The sequence below is a fragment of the Branchiostoma belcheri genome, unplaced genomic scaffold, assembly GCF_001625305.1.
Source record: "Branchiostoma belcheri isolate BF01 breed outbred unplaced genomic scaffold, Haploidv18h27 scaffold39, whole genome shotgun sequence".
Taxonomy (NCBI): domain Eukaryota; kingdom Metazoa; phylum Chordata; class Leptocardii; order Amphioxiformes; family Branchiostomatidae; genus Branchiostoma; species Branchiostoma belcheri.
In genome coordinates, this window is record NW_017804009.1 from 873611 (window position 1) to 887048 (window position 13438).

The window sequence follows — 13438 nt, forward strand, 5'->3', positions numbered from 1 at the left end:
GGCCGATTTCTACTATTTTCCAGCCGCGCCCTCAAGCCTGGTAGAGGCTACATGTATGTAGTATGTTCTATGGCAGCTTTCTGTCCTTCTATTACATTTACAGTGTTGGGCCTAGGAACAAAACCTTGTGTTTCCTGTTCCAGTCCTAAAAGAATTAGGGTCGGTAGGTAGGGATTATCTTTTTCTGTAGACTTTGGCGATCTCTAGTGATCCAACTCATACAATACAAAAGTAGAACTTACATTAGGACACTTATATTTTCAATGTCAATGTTAGAAAACTGAATTGTACAATGTTTCATCACTCAGGTATCAGATCACATGGAGCTAGAAAAGGTTGATCAGCTAAAAAAATTTGTGTCCCTTGCAGGGGTACACACACAAAAAAAGGCTAGGATCTGCATTGCATTTTTTTCTGGTGTCTGTCAGGAAACAGGAAGCATTTTTTTCCTAGGCCTTGTCTGTTGGCCCAAATCTGTAGCCCAAATCTGCCAACACTTGCCCATGACCATCTACATCTCCCCCTCCTGCCCTCTGTAATCAGAAGTCCATGTTTTTTGGCATACCAGACCACTGGTAGGGTTGTCCATCTGGAAACAACTAGCCTTGGGGGGTTCATAAGTAAGGTGACAACTGATGAACTCATGGGGCTAACCAGTTATGTTCCAGTGGTTGGGAACGGGTTTTCTGCGCGTGAAAAATTTGCGCGCGCGTGAAAAATTTGCGCGTGAAAAATTAAAGTCCTTTGAAAATGTCAGAAAATATGCAGTACCAAATTCTAATGCAGAAAAATGTTACCCTGTAACATGATTTTCCATCTACAACCTGAAATTTCGGTTTGAATTTTTAGGTCCCTTGGGAATAGGTGAATTTGCATATCTTCCAAGAAACATTAAAATTAAAAAATTACTTGAATTTGCCAGAAAAACATGGAACAGTTACTAATACAAGGTTTTGTATTGTTAAATTTAACAATTCCAGGCTTTTCTCCAGTCTATAAGCTTGATTTGGCATTTTATGAAGCAGTTTCTTTCACGCGCAAATTTCAAACTTTTTTGCGCGTGAAAACTTAAACTTTGAAAATCACCTAAAAGTCACTGAAAAGTTTACAAAACAAGGCTATGTACTCTAGAATGTGATAATATGATACTCAATTCTATTTTATGACTTTTAATCTATATTTTTAAGTCCAAAACAGCAAAAAGTTTTTAAATCCCTTGGGAATCGGCTAATTTGCATATTTTCACGCGCAAATTTTTCACGCGCGCGCAAATTTTTCACGCGCACAAAACCCCATCTCCAGTGGTTTGGAGTCGCCATCTTTTGGGTGATTTTTTGGCGGCAAAACTGTTTTTTTTAAGTCAAATTTCTTGGTCATTCTTTAATGTAGCAAGTTGAATCAGTCACTGGTATCTGTGAGGCAAAAATGCAATGTCGTTCTGACGGAAAACGGTTGCCTGTTTTGTATTGTAGGCTGGTTGTAGCTATTTATGGGTGGTACCCAAAATATAAGAGACTGTTAACGTAGCTTGTTTTTGGTTTCATGTATGAAATGATGACAAAAATGTGCAAAGAAATGGCAGTAAATGTCAATATTTAGATTTCCTCATCCTGAATATTTTTTTGGTTTTGATGCTCCGAAATTTCATTGGCATTCCTTTACTAAAGTAATTATGCAATCGTCCAAGAATATTATTTTTATTTTATAAAAATGAAATTTTGCTGGTGCAGAACTGTGATATTTCCTCTTATTCTACAGCTTATTTAAAAAAAAAACATTAACCTTGAACATCATTTGGGAATTAAATGGTTCATCCCTGAAGTTATATATATGACTGTTACCTTGGTCATGATGGGCATATTTGTAAGATTCGTGCCAAGTGGACAAGGTCACAATGTTCCACCCACTGACTGAAACTCTCTACCTGAACAAAACAAGATAGCCAGGAATTTTGCACTGTTGTCTCACATGGACAGGACAGTGTTTGCTAAAGTCTGTGGCCTACAAGTTGTATGACGTCTTTGGCGAAGTGGTGAGGTATCTCACCCACACAAGTGATGACAAGTTGGAGACCTGGCTTTTGATAGCCATTTGATAGATACTAGTAGTAGTAAATTTTTAACTTTGCTTTCAATGCAATTTTAGGGACAGAAAAACTGAAAATTTAGTTAATTTTCTGGTCATTTTTTTAATGAATGAAGATCTTTATTGCACATTTTTGCGACACTTGGCTAAGTACAGGTCACAACAAAACAAGATGAATGGATACAGTTAGTAGAATCAACCCGATATCTCATACTGATATCTGTGAGGCAGAAATGCAATGTCGCTGACGGAAAACGGTTGCTTGTTTTGTATCGTAAGCTGGTTCTACATGTAGCTATTTATGGGTGGTACCCAAAAATAAAGAGATGCTTCACGAATAGAGCTGTGTACCGGTACGCAGTACCGATACTGTACCGGAAAAATTGATTAGGTACAGGTCCAAAATACCTAATCCCTCAGTACCGGTACTGTACCTAAACAATTTCACACCAATTTTATGCCTATTTGTGACCTCAAATGGGTCCCTGTGTAAGGACAGTGTGTTCATGAAAACAAAAACATCTTTAGTTTTGCCTATATTTTATCTGAGCATTCGCCATAAACAAAGAATAAACCTTAACTAACAAGTTTATTAATGTTTTTTTGTTATTGAAGGAGTTCAGAAGAGCATATAAATTGGTCGAATTGTTCAGGTACAGGTTCAGGTCCGGACCTGTACCTAAACCTGTGTACCTGTACCTGTACCTGTACCTAAAATTTGTTTAGGTACACAGCTCTATTCACGAAGCATGTTTTTGAGCTATTTCAAATGCTTCAATGTTTCAAAAGTGCTAAGAAATGGAAGTAAATGACAGATTTAATTTCCTCATCCAGAATTTTTTTTCTTTTGCTGCTCTGAAATTGCATGGCAAAGGCACATTGCTGCAGGTTGTCACCAGATGAGGGCAGTTTTAATTGGCCCTGAGCTGAAAGGCACTCTTCCTGTTTGAGGATACAGGGCAGCTGAGTAACACACGCTTCCTTCTGTTTTGTACACAAGGAAACGACTTGGCAACAGACGAAGACGTTTTAGCTGGTCCGTGTTGAACTGCAGAGGAAAAGGCACAAATGTGGTGCTACATAATGGTTACTGTGTTACTGTATATCACTATATTTAATATAGTGATATACAGTAACACAGTAACATATATTATATATGTGTTTGCGGTAGCAAAAGTTCGCGGTCTGAGAAAAATGGACATGTTCACGGAACTATACCTTTGCAACTTGGCAGCAGGTGCAGCAAAAAGAATGTCGGCGAATTATTTGTTCACAGTAATGATAAGTTTGCGGTACAGAAGTGACTGCGAAAACCACGAATATAAAAGTACCGCAAAAAAAAATCGTGATTTACAGTACATTCACTCAAACAAGGTCCAAGCCCAGGAAATGATCGAAGGGAAGGAATGCAGGCTTTCCTCATCTCTGATTTCCAGAGAGATGACAGACTTCCTCTGGTTTTTCTGGAGTGGATGCTCTCCTCGGAAGGAAAAAGATCAGAGATCTATAATAGCAAAGAAGGAAAACAAGAGTTAGGCTATGACCAGGGCTCTCACTCGCTCGCTCGCTCGCTCACTCACTCACTCACTCACTCACTCACTCACTCACTCACTCACTCACTCACTCACTCACTCACTCACTCACTCACTCACTCACTCACTCACTCACTCACTCACTCACATACCATCTTACACGTATATGTCTTGAAAGCTACAGACTCCAAGTCTGGCTATTCGTTTGTCTTACTTGCTGCAGTATTTTGGTAGAAAGATATGTAAAAGTACAACATTCCAGCTCAAGCTCCAAAGCATATTCAGGCTGTATTTCTTGCTTCCTTGATCAGGTTTCTCCCCGGCAGGTTGTTTAGTCTGCCCAAGTTCAAGTTCAAGGAGAACCAGATAAGAACGGGCTTTGCCGGATGTTGTCTGAAACTCCAGGCCGCAACTTGATCTTGTAGAAGCTGACTAGCTGGCTCTCTCTTCCAGAAAATTGAAAGATATGTCAGAAATGTTTCCTGAACACCTCACAGTGGGGGGCCAAACTTTTGCTCTGTTTCACATTTAATTTAATCTGGCAACTTTCAGACACAGTGTCTAAAACTTAAAAGGCATCCAATTTGCACTTTCAGGGCGGCAGAAGAAAAATATTCTGGATGAAGAAATCTTTCTGATATTCACATTTACTGCCATTTCTTTAGCACAGTTTCTTCATTTCATACTTTAAATCAGTTAAAGTAGCCCCAAAGACAAGATACATGATGCATCTCTTTATTTTTGGGTACCACCCATAAATAGCTAGAACCATTGCCTTTGTTACAAATCAAAACAATCAACCATTTTCTGTCAGTGACGTCACATTTTTGCCTTACAGATATCAGTATGCTATGCATATGAATTATGAATAGGATTGATTCAACTTATTGCATTAAAAAGAATATTAAAAGAGAAAATTAAAAAATCCAGTTTTGCCATCCTGAAATTACATTGGATGTTTTTTTAACTCAAATGTACAAAAATATATGTCTTCTGTTAATATATACTTGCATCATATGGAAGAAGAATTTTATGACATACATATACATTGTACTCTTTGATAACATGTCAACATCTGCCTTTTGTTTTCGATACTGACAGTTTTGTTTGTGTTCCGTCCGTTACAGGTTGCCATCAAGACTATCCGTAAAGACAAGGTTCGAGACAGTCAGGACATGGCACGGATCCGCAGGGAGATAGAGATCATGATGTCTCTCAAACATCCTCACATCGTAGAGATACTGGAAGGTTAGTGCAAAATGTTTTCTTTACTAGTATTTCAAGAGAAAGCTTTTCAGTATGTGTCATGATCAAGGATGCATCTGCAAGGCTTTAGAAAAGGTTTAAACTTTAAAGATATCCAGGGTAACTTTAAGGCAACAAAAACAAAAATATTCTGGATGAGGAAATCTGTCTGATATTGACATATTCTACCATTTTTTTGTGTGCACATTTTCATAATCATTTCAAACTTGAAGTGTCTGAAATAGTCCCAAAACAAGCTACATGATGCTTCTCTTTATTTTGGGGTACCACCCTTAAATAGCTAGAACCAGCCTACGATACAAAACAAGCAATTGTTTTCCGTCAGCGACATTGCATTTTTGCCTGACAGATATCAGTATGCTATGGTATAGGATTAATTCATTTAACTTACTTACATTAAAAGAATGACCAGACACCCAGAAATTGCATTAGATGCCTGTAAATACACTGACTTTAAAGGATATAGAGGCCTGTATTTTGGCCCTTCACTCTGTGATGGATTTGTTTGGTGTTGAGGCAGCTTGTACCCGTTTATGTGCCATGGAAGGGGTCAGGGGTCCGCAGGCTTGGCATCTGTCCATGCACACAAGGTTGTTTTCAACAGTGGAGGGGGTGCTGACAACATCTCACAGCTGCCGAGGTGCCACGGACAAAGGGCAGGCGTAGGGGGGGTAGGAGAAGGGGGGGTGCTGTCCACTTTGTGGTAAAACAGACCTTGATGAAGTAGGCATCAAGAGTCAAAAGTTCAAGACAAAGTCCAGGGTTGTTTTTTTATACAAGTAGGCTCCACATTGCAAAGTTGCCATCCACAGACACACACATGCAACCTGTCTAGTAATTTGTAGGACTTTGTTTACGTCTTGCCATCCTGGACTTTGGCCAGAGGTAAAAATAATCTTTTAGTGTCAGCCCCTTTTAGTCCCACGATATTTCATGTCTTAACGTAGTAACATTTGTATATATACAGGGTATTTATAGAAAGAGAGGGCAAGTCAGTGTTTTTAATAAACTTATGTGCAGCAATGTTCGGTTTTTCATTTTTTTGGTTCTTTGCAATGTTTAATATTTTAGTGTTAGCCATTTTTAGTCTGACTATATTTCGTGTAACATTTGTATATACAGGGTATGTATAGAAAGAGAGGCAAGTCTGTTTTCTTCTTCTTTTTTTTGTTTATTTGCGATGTTTGACCGAGAATTGTGTTTGGAAGAAAAATTGACAGGGTAGTTCATCATACCACCAAGTGACAGGTACCATGTTTGGTGTTTACATAGATGGGCTGCCAACAAAGAGGGCGTTGCGACCTGAATCCTTTTGCGTGGGAACTAGGACGCCCTTTTTAGTCTTTTAGTTATGTGTACAAGTGCGACTGTTATGTTACCAACCCCTCCCCTACCCCTGTATTGTATGGGTGGACATATACCTTTCATATGACGCAGGTGGTAACTGGTGTGAAATACATTCTCTGTGGTAAAAAAAGGGTTGTTTTCGCCATTCCCTTCAAGAGTTTATAGTACTTTTCACAATGCATATGGAAAGATATAGGGATGTCCGTAATGTCTCTTTGGTGCAGTGTTATTGTGGCCATTCTCGGCAAATATGCAGAATATTTGGGTCAATAACAGTCATGTGAAGACAGTTACCCAACCCTGTAATTGGTAGTATGTAGTCCGTAGCAAGGGAGCTCTTTTATTACCACTGTAAAGCTTCTATTTAGCTTCCTAAATAATTAGGATCAACCATCTCTGATGAGTGCCATCAATTCGGTTTTGTTGATAGCTAAATTGTGTTGTGTGCTAAATACATAAATCCGGATATTAGCTGTGTTTGTCATATATACAGCCACTTACTTTTAATACAACACAAATTTGATTTGTTGGTTCTCGGATTTTTTCCAGAAAAACTATGGCGAAAAAAATCATACAAGATTATGAAAATAATCATACGAGATTATGACAGCCTCAAAAGCTGCAATGTACAATAAGAGCCATGAAGTCAATATATATACATATACCAGGCTGGTTTATAATTCAAACAATGAATGACTTTTAAACTTTTTATCAAACCACTGTATTGATAGATGGAAGAACTGTAACAACTAGGAAGGCAAGGAGCTTTCTTCAACTGTTTGGGCCAAAATATGGGCATTTTGGGGTTATTTCAAAACCTGAATCTTTTTTTTTTTTTGCAAATCAGAACAAAATGAAGCGGGCAAATCTGACAACCAATTGTTCATTAAATTGGTGTGGCCTAAGTAATAAAAGCTGTCATTAAATTGTATGAAATTGAAATGGGTTGGAAGACAGCTGGCTGTCAGGGTATTTGTTTGATGACAATCGTATCCAAAAGACTCTTACGAAGATAGTGATGCATACCGGTTCACTGGACTTGGATCCAGACTTGTAAAATATTTAGGTTCAAGTCCAAAAAAACCTAAAAGTCAAGAACCGAGTCCGGACTTATTACCATAAAAGACCATTTCACATAACCCTTTTCTTTCCAAACCACCTAAAACCTTCCGTAGATTGTAAAATCTTTGCTGCAAAACGAACAGAACATTGCCATCGGGCATCGTCAAGTATCGGCCTCCAATTGTTATGTGGCCAAAGTTTCACCCAGACAACATTGCAAGGCTGCCAACATGCAATTCTGTATATGCCATGGGAAAGTCCGGACCTGAACCTAAACCTCTGGACTTGAATCCGGACCTGAACCTAAAATTGGGTTTAGGTATGCATCACTACATGAAGATTGACACTAAAAGCTGTTGTTATCTACTCAATGTAAATAACATTACATTTCTACTCTGGAAAGATAAAATCTCCCCAGATATGTGAGCAGCATACCTTCTAGCAGTCAGTGCTCTATGTAGGTCACTTCATGGTCTTGAATACTAATTACCCAAGCAATTTGAGCTGTCAACAATTTATAGATGGCTGCATTTACCAGTACTTAGGGAGAGTTGAGTTTAAATTTATTATACTAATTTATAGTCCAAGCAAATTGGGTATTAAAGTTAAGCCCACAACTGGACCTAAATGCATGCATATACAAGTATACTGTTGTATTCCGAACTCCTAATTTAGCAAGGCTCAAAAAACTTCAAAAACTGCCACTGTGAATATATAGTTCCACGAATGTGTCCATTTTTCTTAGACTTTGAATTTTATCACAAATATGAAATGATTTACAGATCTACACACTAGATGCCAGTTTTTGCCTTTTCTTAAGCCCATTTTCTTCATGTTGCTTTTTGTGGTATATTTAGAATTGTTAGACAGACCATAAAAAGTTTATGTACAAAGTGACAGTCACCATTGAGAAGACAAGATGTCAAACCAGTGTTGCTTGTTTACTATGAAGTGACAGAAGCTACAGTGTGTAACAACAAGCTGGTCTTTTCTTGCCTGAGGGTTTGGATGTGTTATCTGACAGTAACACCAGGGTCACTGTAACCTTTTCTGCCCTGTGGTCTTATATTCAGAGGTTTGTTGGAAGTTCAAAAGATCCAAACTTTGTCTGCATCTGTATCAGCTTACCTTCACGTCAGTTTCAGTGTCTTGACTTGCATTTAATTTACGATTCGAAGCTGGGAAGTGAGCCCGGATGGTAGATATAGTGCGTAAAAAATGCGAATGTTGTCGGTCAAAATGTGGTCTTGGCGAAGAAAATATCATAAATTATAACCATAGAGTCGATAGACCTAAAAGTCTACCATGTCGGATAGTAGTAGACTAAAAGTATTTCCAAAATGTCCTCAGATACCATTAAATATTACCTAGCGCGACTGGATTTCAACTTTCAATACTATTTATTAAATAATATTAAGATTATATTTTATCTTGACTTTGGTACATATATGTACATGTAAGCATATTATAGAAGCTATAAATGTTAATACCAGTAGTATCTAAGTGACCCACAGGATTTTTATTGTAATTTATACCTAAGGTAGGAGGAAAGCTCTACCATAATTATTTGGTCAATGACCCTGAAGCATACCTTTTCTATTATACACCCCATTACTTGGCTATCCCTCCCACCTGGGGCTGTATTGTCCTGCCCAGACATGTTTTCCCTCTATTCTCCCCGCTATTGTCTCTACATCTGGGCACACCGTCGCCTGTGTGGGGCGGTCACCCGAAGGTCACACACGACACAAAACAACCCCCAAGTTCGGCGCGCTGTCCCCCCCACCTCCCCGACCTTGTCACCTTGGTTTGCTTCCGTACACAAACAAGTAGGGGGGATTTGTTTTGAGGATGTGTCAATGGTGTTGGAAACCTGAGGAAGAATGCCCTGTTTGCACGGCGAGGTAACTGAAGCTAGTCCCAGGAATGCCAAGTTTTTGTCCAAATGGGCCGTAAGAATGGGTAGAGTGTACCCCGGTATTTGTCTAGTGTGCTAATGTTACCACTGTAGCGCCATAGTCATTGCCAACAAGGCACCCTGCCAGGGAACGAATAACTTCTCGCTGAATACGCTAGCTGTCTGTATTTATTAAGCTCGAGTCTTGAATTTCAACTGACAATGTACATTTAGACTGCAGACCATACTGTTTTTCATTCACAGTTTTGGCTGCCTGAAGTTTAGTGGAAACATGACAGAATATTCCAAACTAAAAACAGTAAAATCTCTAGATCTGATGTTTTATTAACTGAGTGCACAGTACCAAAGGAATGTTACTTATTGTTAGCCTGCACTTTTTAAAGCGAGCCTTTTTTGTGTGCTAAATTCAGCTCCAGGGGATTAGTGGCTGGGTTAATAATTAAGTGTAGGCAAGCATTGTAGACACCTTTTTGACCTTGCCCTGTGGTACACCAGACAAATAAACTTGATAAACTACATACAAGTGTGTGGCACTGTCGGGACCACCTCACCCAGTGGAAATTTTGTGAGGCCAAACAGACTTAATTTTATGGATGACATCTACTGAAGACCCCCAAACTAGTGTGCGCGGGCGAATATAAAATTCCAGCAAAAGAAATGCTGCCAAACCACAGAAATACAAAGCTGGTATTGTGAATTTGTGGTAGTACATAGCGACTTCTACGACAAGTCGGCACATGCTGGCTTTTTCCTCCATGTATGAGTTCTGTGGAGCTTGGGTAGCCTGGGTACCGTCCTCCGTAGTTACCGCCGGCTCCCTATTGTCGCTAGCTACCATGGACTACGGAGGATGGCACCCAGGCCAGAGCCTCGGAAGAGGTGATTTTATTTTTGAGAACAGGTGAAAATCAATGCGCATGCGGATGTCATCCATAAAATTAAATCAGTGTGGCCTTATGTTGAGCTGTGGAGAATTAAGTTCGGCGCGCTGTCCCCCCCACCTCCCCGACCTTGTCACCTTGGTTTGCTTCCGTACACAAACAAGTAGGGGGGATTTGTTTTGAGGATGTGTCAATGGTGTTGGAAACCTGAGGAAGAATGCCCTGTTTGCACGGCGAGGTAACTGAAGCTAGTCCCAGGAATGCCAAGTTTTTGTCCAAATGGGCCGTAAGAATGGGTAGAGTGTACCCCGGTATTTGTCTAGTGTGCTAATGTTACCACTGTAGCGCCATAGTCATTGCCAACAAGGCACCCTGCCAGGGAACGAATAACTTCTCGCTGAATACGCTAGCTGTCTGTATTTATTAAGCTCGAGTCTTGAATTTCAACTGACAATGTACATTTAGACTGCAGACCATACTGTTTTTCATTCACAGTTTTGGCTGCCTGAAGTTTAGTGGAAACATGACAGAATATTCCAAACTAAAAACAGTAAAATCTCTAGATCTGATGTTTTATTAACTGAGTGCACAGTACCAAAGGAATGTTACTTATTGTTAGCCTGCACTTTTTAAAGCGAGCCTTTTTTGTGTGCTAAATTCAGCTCCAGGGGATTAGTGGCTGGGTTAATAATTAAGTGTAGGCAAGCATTGTAGACACCTTTTTGACCTTGCCCTGTGGTACACCAGACAAATAAACTTGATAAACTACATACAAGTGTGTGGCACTGTCGGGACCACCTCACCCAGTGGAAATTTTGTGAGGCCAAACAGACTTAATTTTATGGATGACATCTACTGAAGACCCCCAAACTAGTGTGCGCGGGCGAATATAAAATTCCAGCAAAAGAAATGCTGCCAAACCACAGAAATACAAAGCTGGTATTGTGAATTTGTGGTAGTACATAGCGACTTCTACGACAAGTCGGCACATGCTGGCTTTTTCCTCCATGTATGAGTTCTGTGGAGCTTGGGTAGCCTGGGTACCGTCCTCCGTAGTTACCGCCGGCTCCCTATTGTCGCTAGCTACCATGGACTACGGAGGATGGCACCCAGGCCAGAGCCTCGGAAGAGGTGATTTTATTTTTGAGAACAGGTGAAAATCAATGCGCATGCGGATGTCATCCATAAAATTAAATCAGTGTGGCCTTATGTTGAGCTGTGGAGAATTAATTATACTCATTAATAATCATACTTGACTTTGCCCTTTATTAATTAAAGTGTGGGCAGGCATCAACATGAAAAATGATAATTGAGATTAATTTGATCCGTGGGCTGTGCACACGTAGTCCCATATGAGTAACCTCTGAAAGAATGTTGTTTTGTAAAACCACACCAATTTGATTTGTTACTATGTTAGTTCTCTGATTTCATAAGAAAAAATAGGAAGTGACAGCGCAAAAGAAAAAAAATAGATAAAAACAGACCTGAGCATTCTATGATAGCCCCCAAAAAGGTAGGAGCCGTGAAGTCAACATACCAGGCTGAATTTGACACTTTTAATCAAACCACGGCATAGATGGAAAAACTGTAACAACTTAAGGAACTCCAGGAGCTTTCTTCAACTGTTTGGTCCAAATATGAGCATTTTGGAGTTGATTCACAACCTGAATCCTTTTTTTTGCAAATCAGAAGATGATAAAGTGGGGAATCCAAGAGCCATTTGGTTAAATTGGTATGGCCTAATTATATTAATATAAGGTGTTAAAATAATTATTGATTGATGCGAATCTACATTCCTTCAGTTATGCTTGCTTTGTCCTGGTAACGCTTATTTTTCTGACCTATGAAGGGCCACTTAGCCACACTCCCGCATGCCACTGGCATGACTTTGTAAGGTGTTACCCTAAGAACCACATACAGGGCTCGAAATACTGGGTATATGCACCTTATTAGTGAAGAATATTTTGAGCCCTGCTCTGTCATAGGTACTGTAAATCATTTAATATTTGCAATACTTTTATATTCACAGTTTTCCTGGTCACTTCTGTACCGCAAGTTTATCATTAGTTTTTTACAGTGAACACTTAATCATCAAGTTAATGATTTTTTGCTTTCTCTCTTTTTTCTTCACCTGCCGCCACCGCAAACATATAGTTCCACAAACGTGTCCATTTTTTTCAGACCGTGAAATTTTTCTACCACAAATTTAAGGTGATACACAGTAAGACTTGCTGGTACTAGTTAAGGACTCTGAACCCTACACCTGTGTGACAAACAGACTGGTCACATGGACAGGTCATGTCTGGTATGTCTGGTATGTGTTCTTATCAGGAGCTGTATCTACCGAGCATTCTATTGTCCCTCTCTCTGTCTTATGTACTCCAGACCTACGCTTTTATTGTTAAACACAGCACGTGTAAGGCAGTCATTGAAATACTTTTTTTTCAATGTTCTGCAATATTGCAGAATGTCACAATCAGGGCTTTAGCCAGCTCGAAATTTTTTACCGTCAACCCCTGGTCAACCCAATTCGCGAAAAAAAATTACTGTCAACGTGAAAAAAAAATTCCGTCAATGCCTTTTAATCGTTTCATGATCCGGTGATCGACATCACGCCCTCCCGCACACTTCATGCATTCACTGTTCTAAATACCCGTCAAGATTGCAGAATAAAAAAAATTACACAATCTGCAATTTTTCAGAATGAAAAAAAAATCTATAGTTCTCACAAGGAGACAACACGAAAATTATTAACAATCCACTATTCCCTTTGTTTTGACACGCTCAAATCCCGCCGCGATTCAAGCCCCAGCCAGCTTCGTCATGCAAATGAACTTAGTCATGACGTCACAGCCTCCGATTTCCACCGAGCCGGCCCCGAGCGCTGACCGACAGCGGGCGATGTGGCTCAGATTTCCGACGATTTCCTTATTTAGAGCATTCGGAAGACTTCGGGTAGCAAACAAAATGGCCGACATGTACATGATTTTACTTGTAGCTTCGCTTCTCAACCGAAATGAGGAAGTTTAAGCTCATTTGCGGACTTAAGCGGCCATGAAGTTGATATTTGGGGGAAGCGCTGAGCCGCGATTTCGCTACGGCGCTTCAATTTTGCCGCGGAGGGAGTTACGTGGCCGGCAAAAACTCGCGTGTCGGCGATCCTCCAGAAATCTTTATGTTGCCGCTCAAGTCTTTGAAGGAGGTCTGACGAAGTTTTATATTAGATAAGGCCACTTTGTGTGGATCGATCTCCGTTTTCTTGCGATAGTATGATTATTCAAGTACAGTTCATTTTCAAAACGTTTGATATTTCTTTGTTCGTTGTCACATGTTTATTTATCATATTG

The 13438-nt window shown here is 39.7% G+C and overlaps 1 protein-coding gene across 1 annotated transcript in view; it reads left to right on the forward strand.

Annotated features, from left to right (window-relative positions):
- LOC109476751 (NUAK family SNF1-like kinase 1) overlaps nucleotides 1-13438 on the forward strand; it is a 31859-nt gene that overhangs the window by 3957 nt on the left and 14464 nt on the right. The window contains exon 2 of the mRNA XM_019777761.1: nucleotides 4745-4865. Within this exon, the coding sequence (XP_019633320.1) occupies nucleotides 4745-4865 (121 nt within the window). The remainder of the gene's footprint in view (nucleotides 1-4744; nucleotides 4866-13438) is intronic.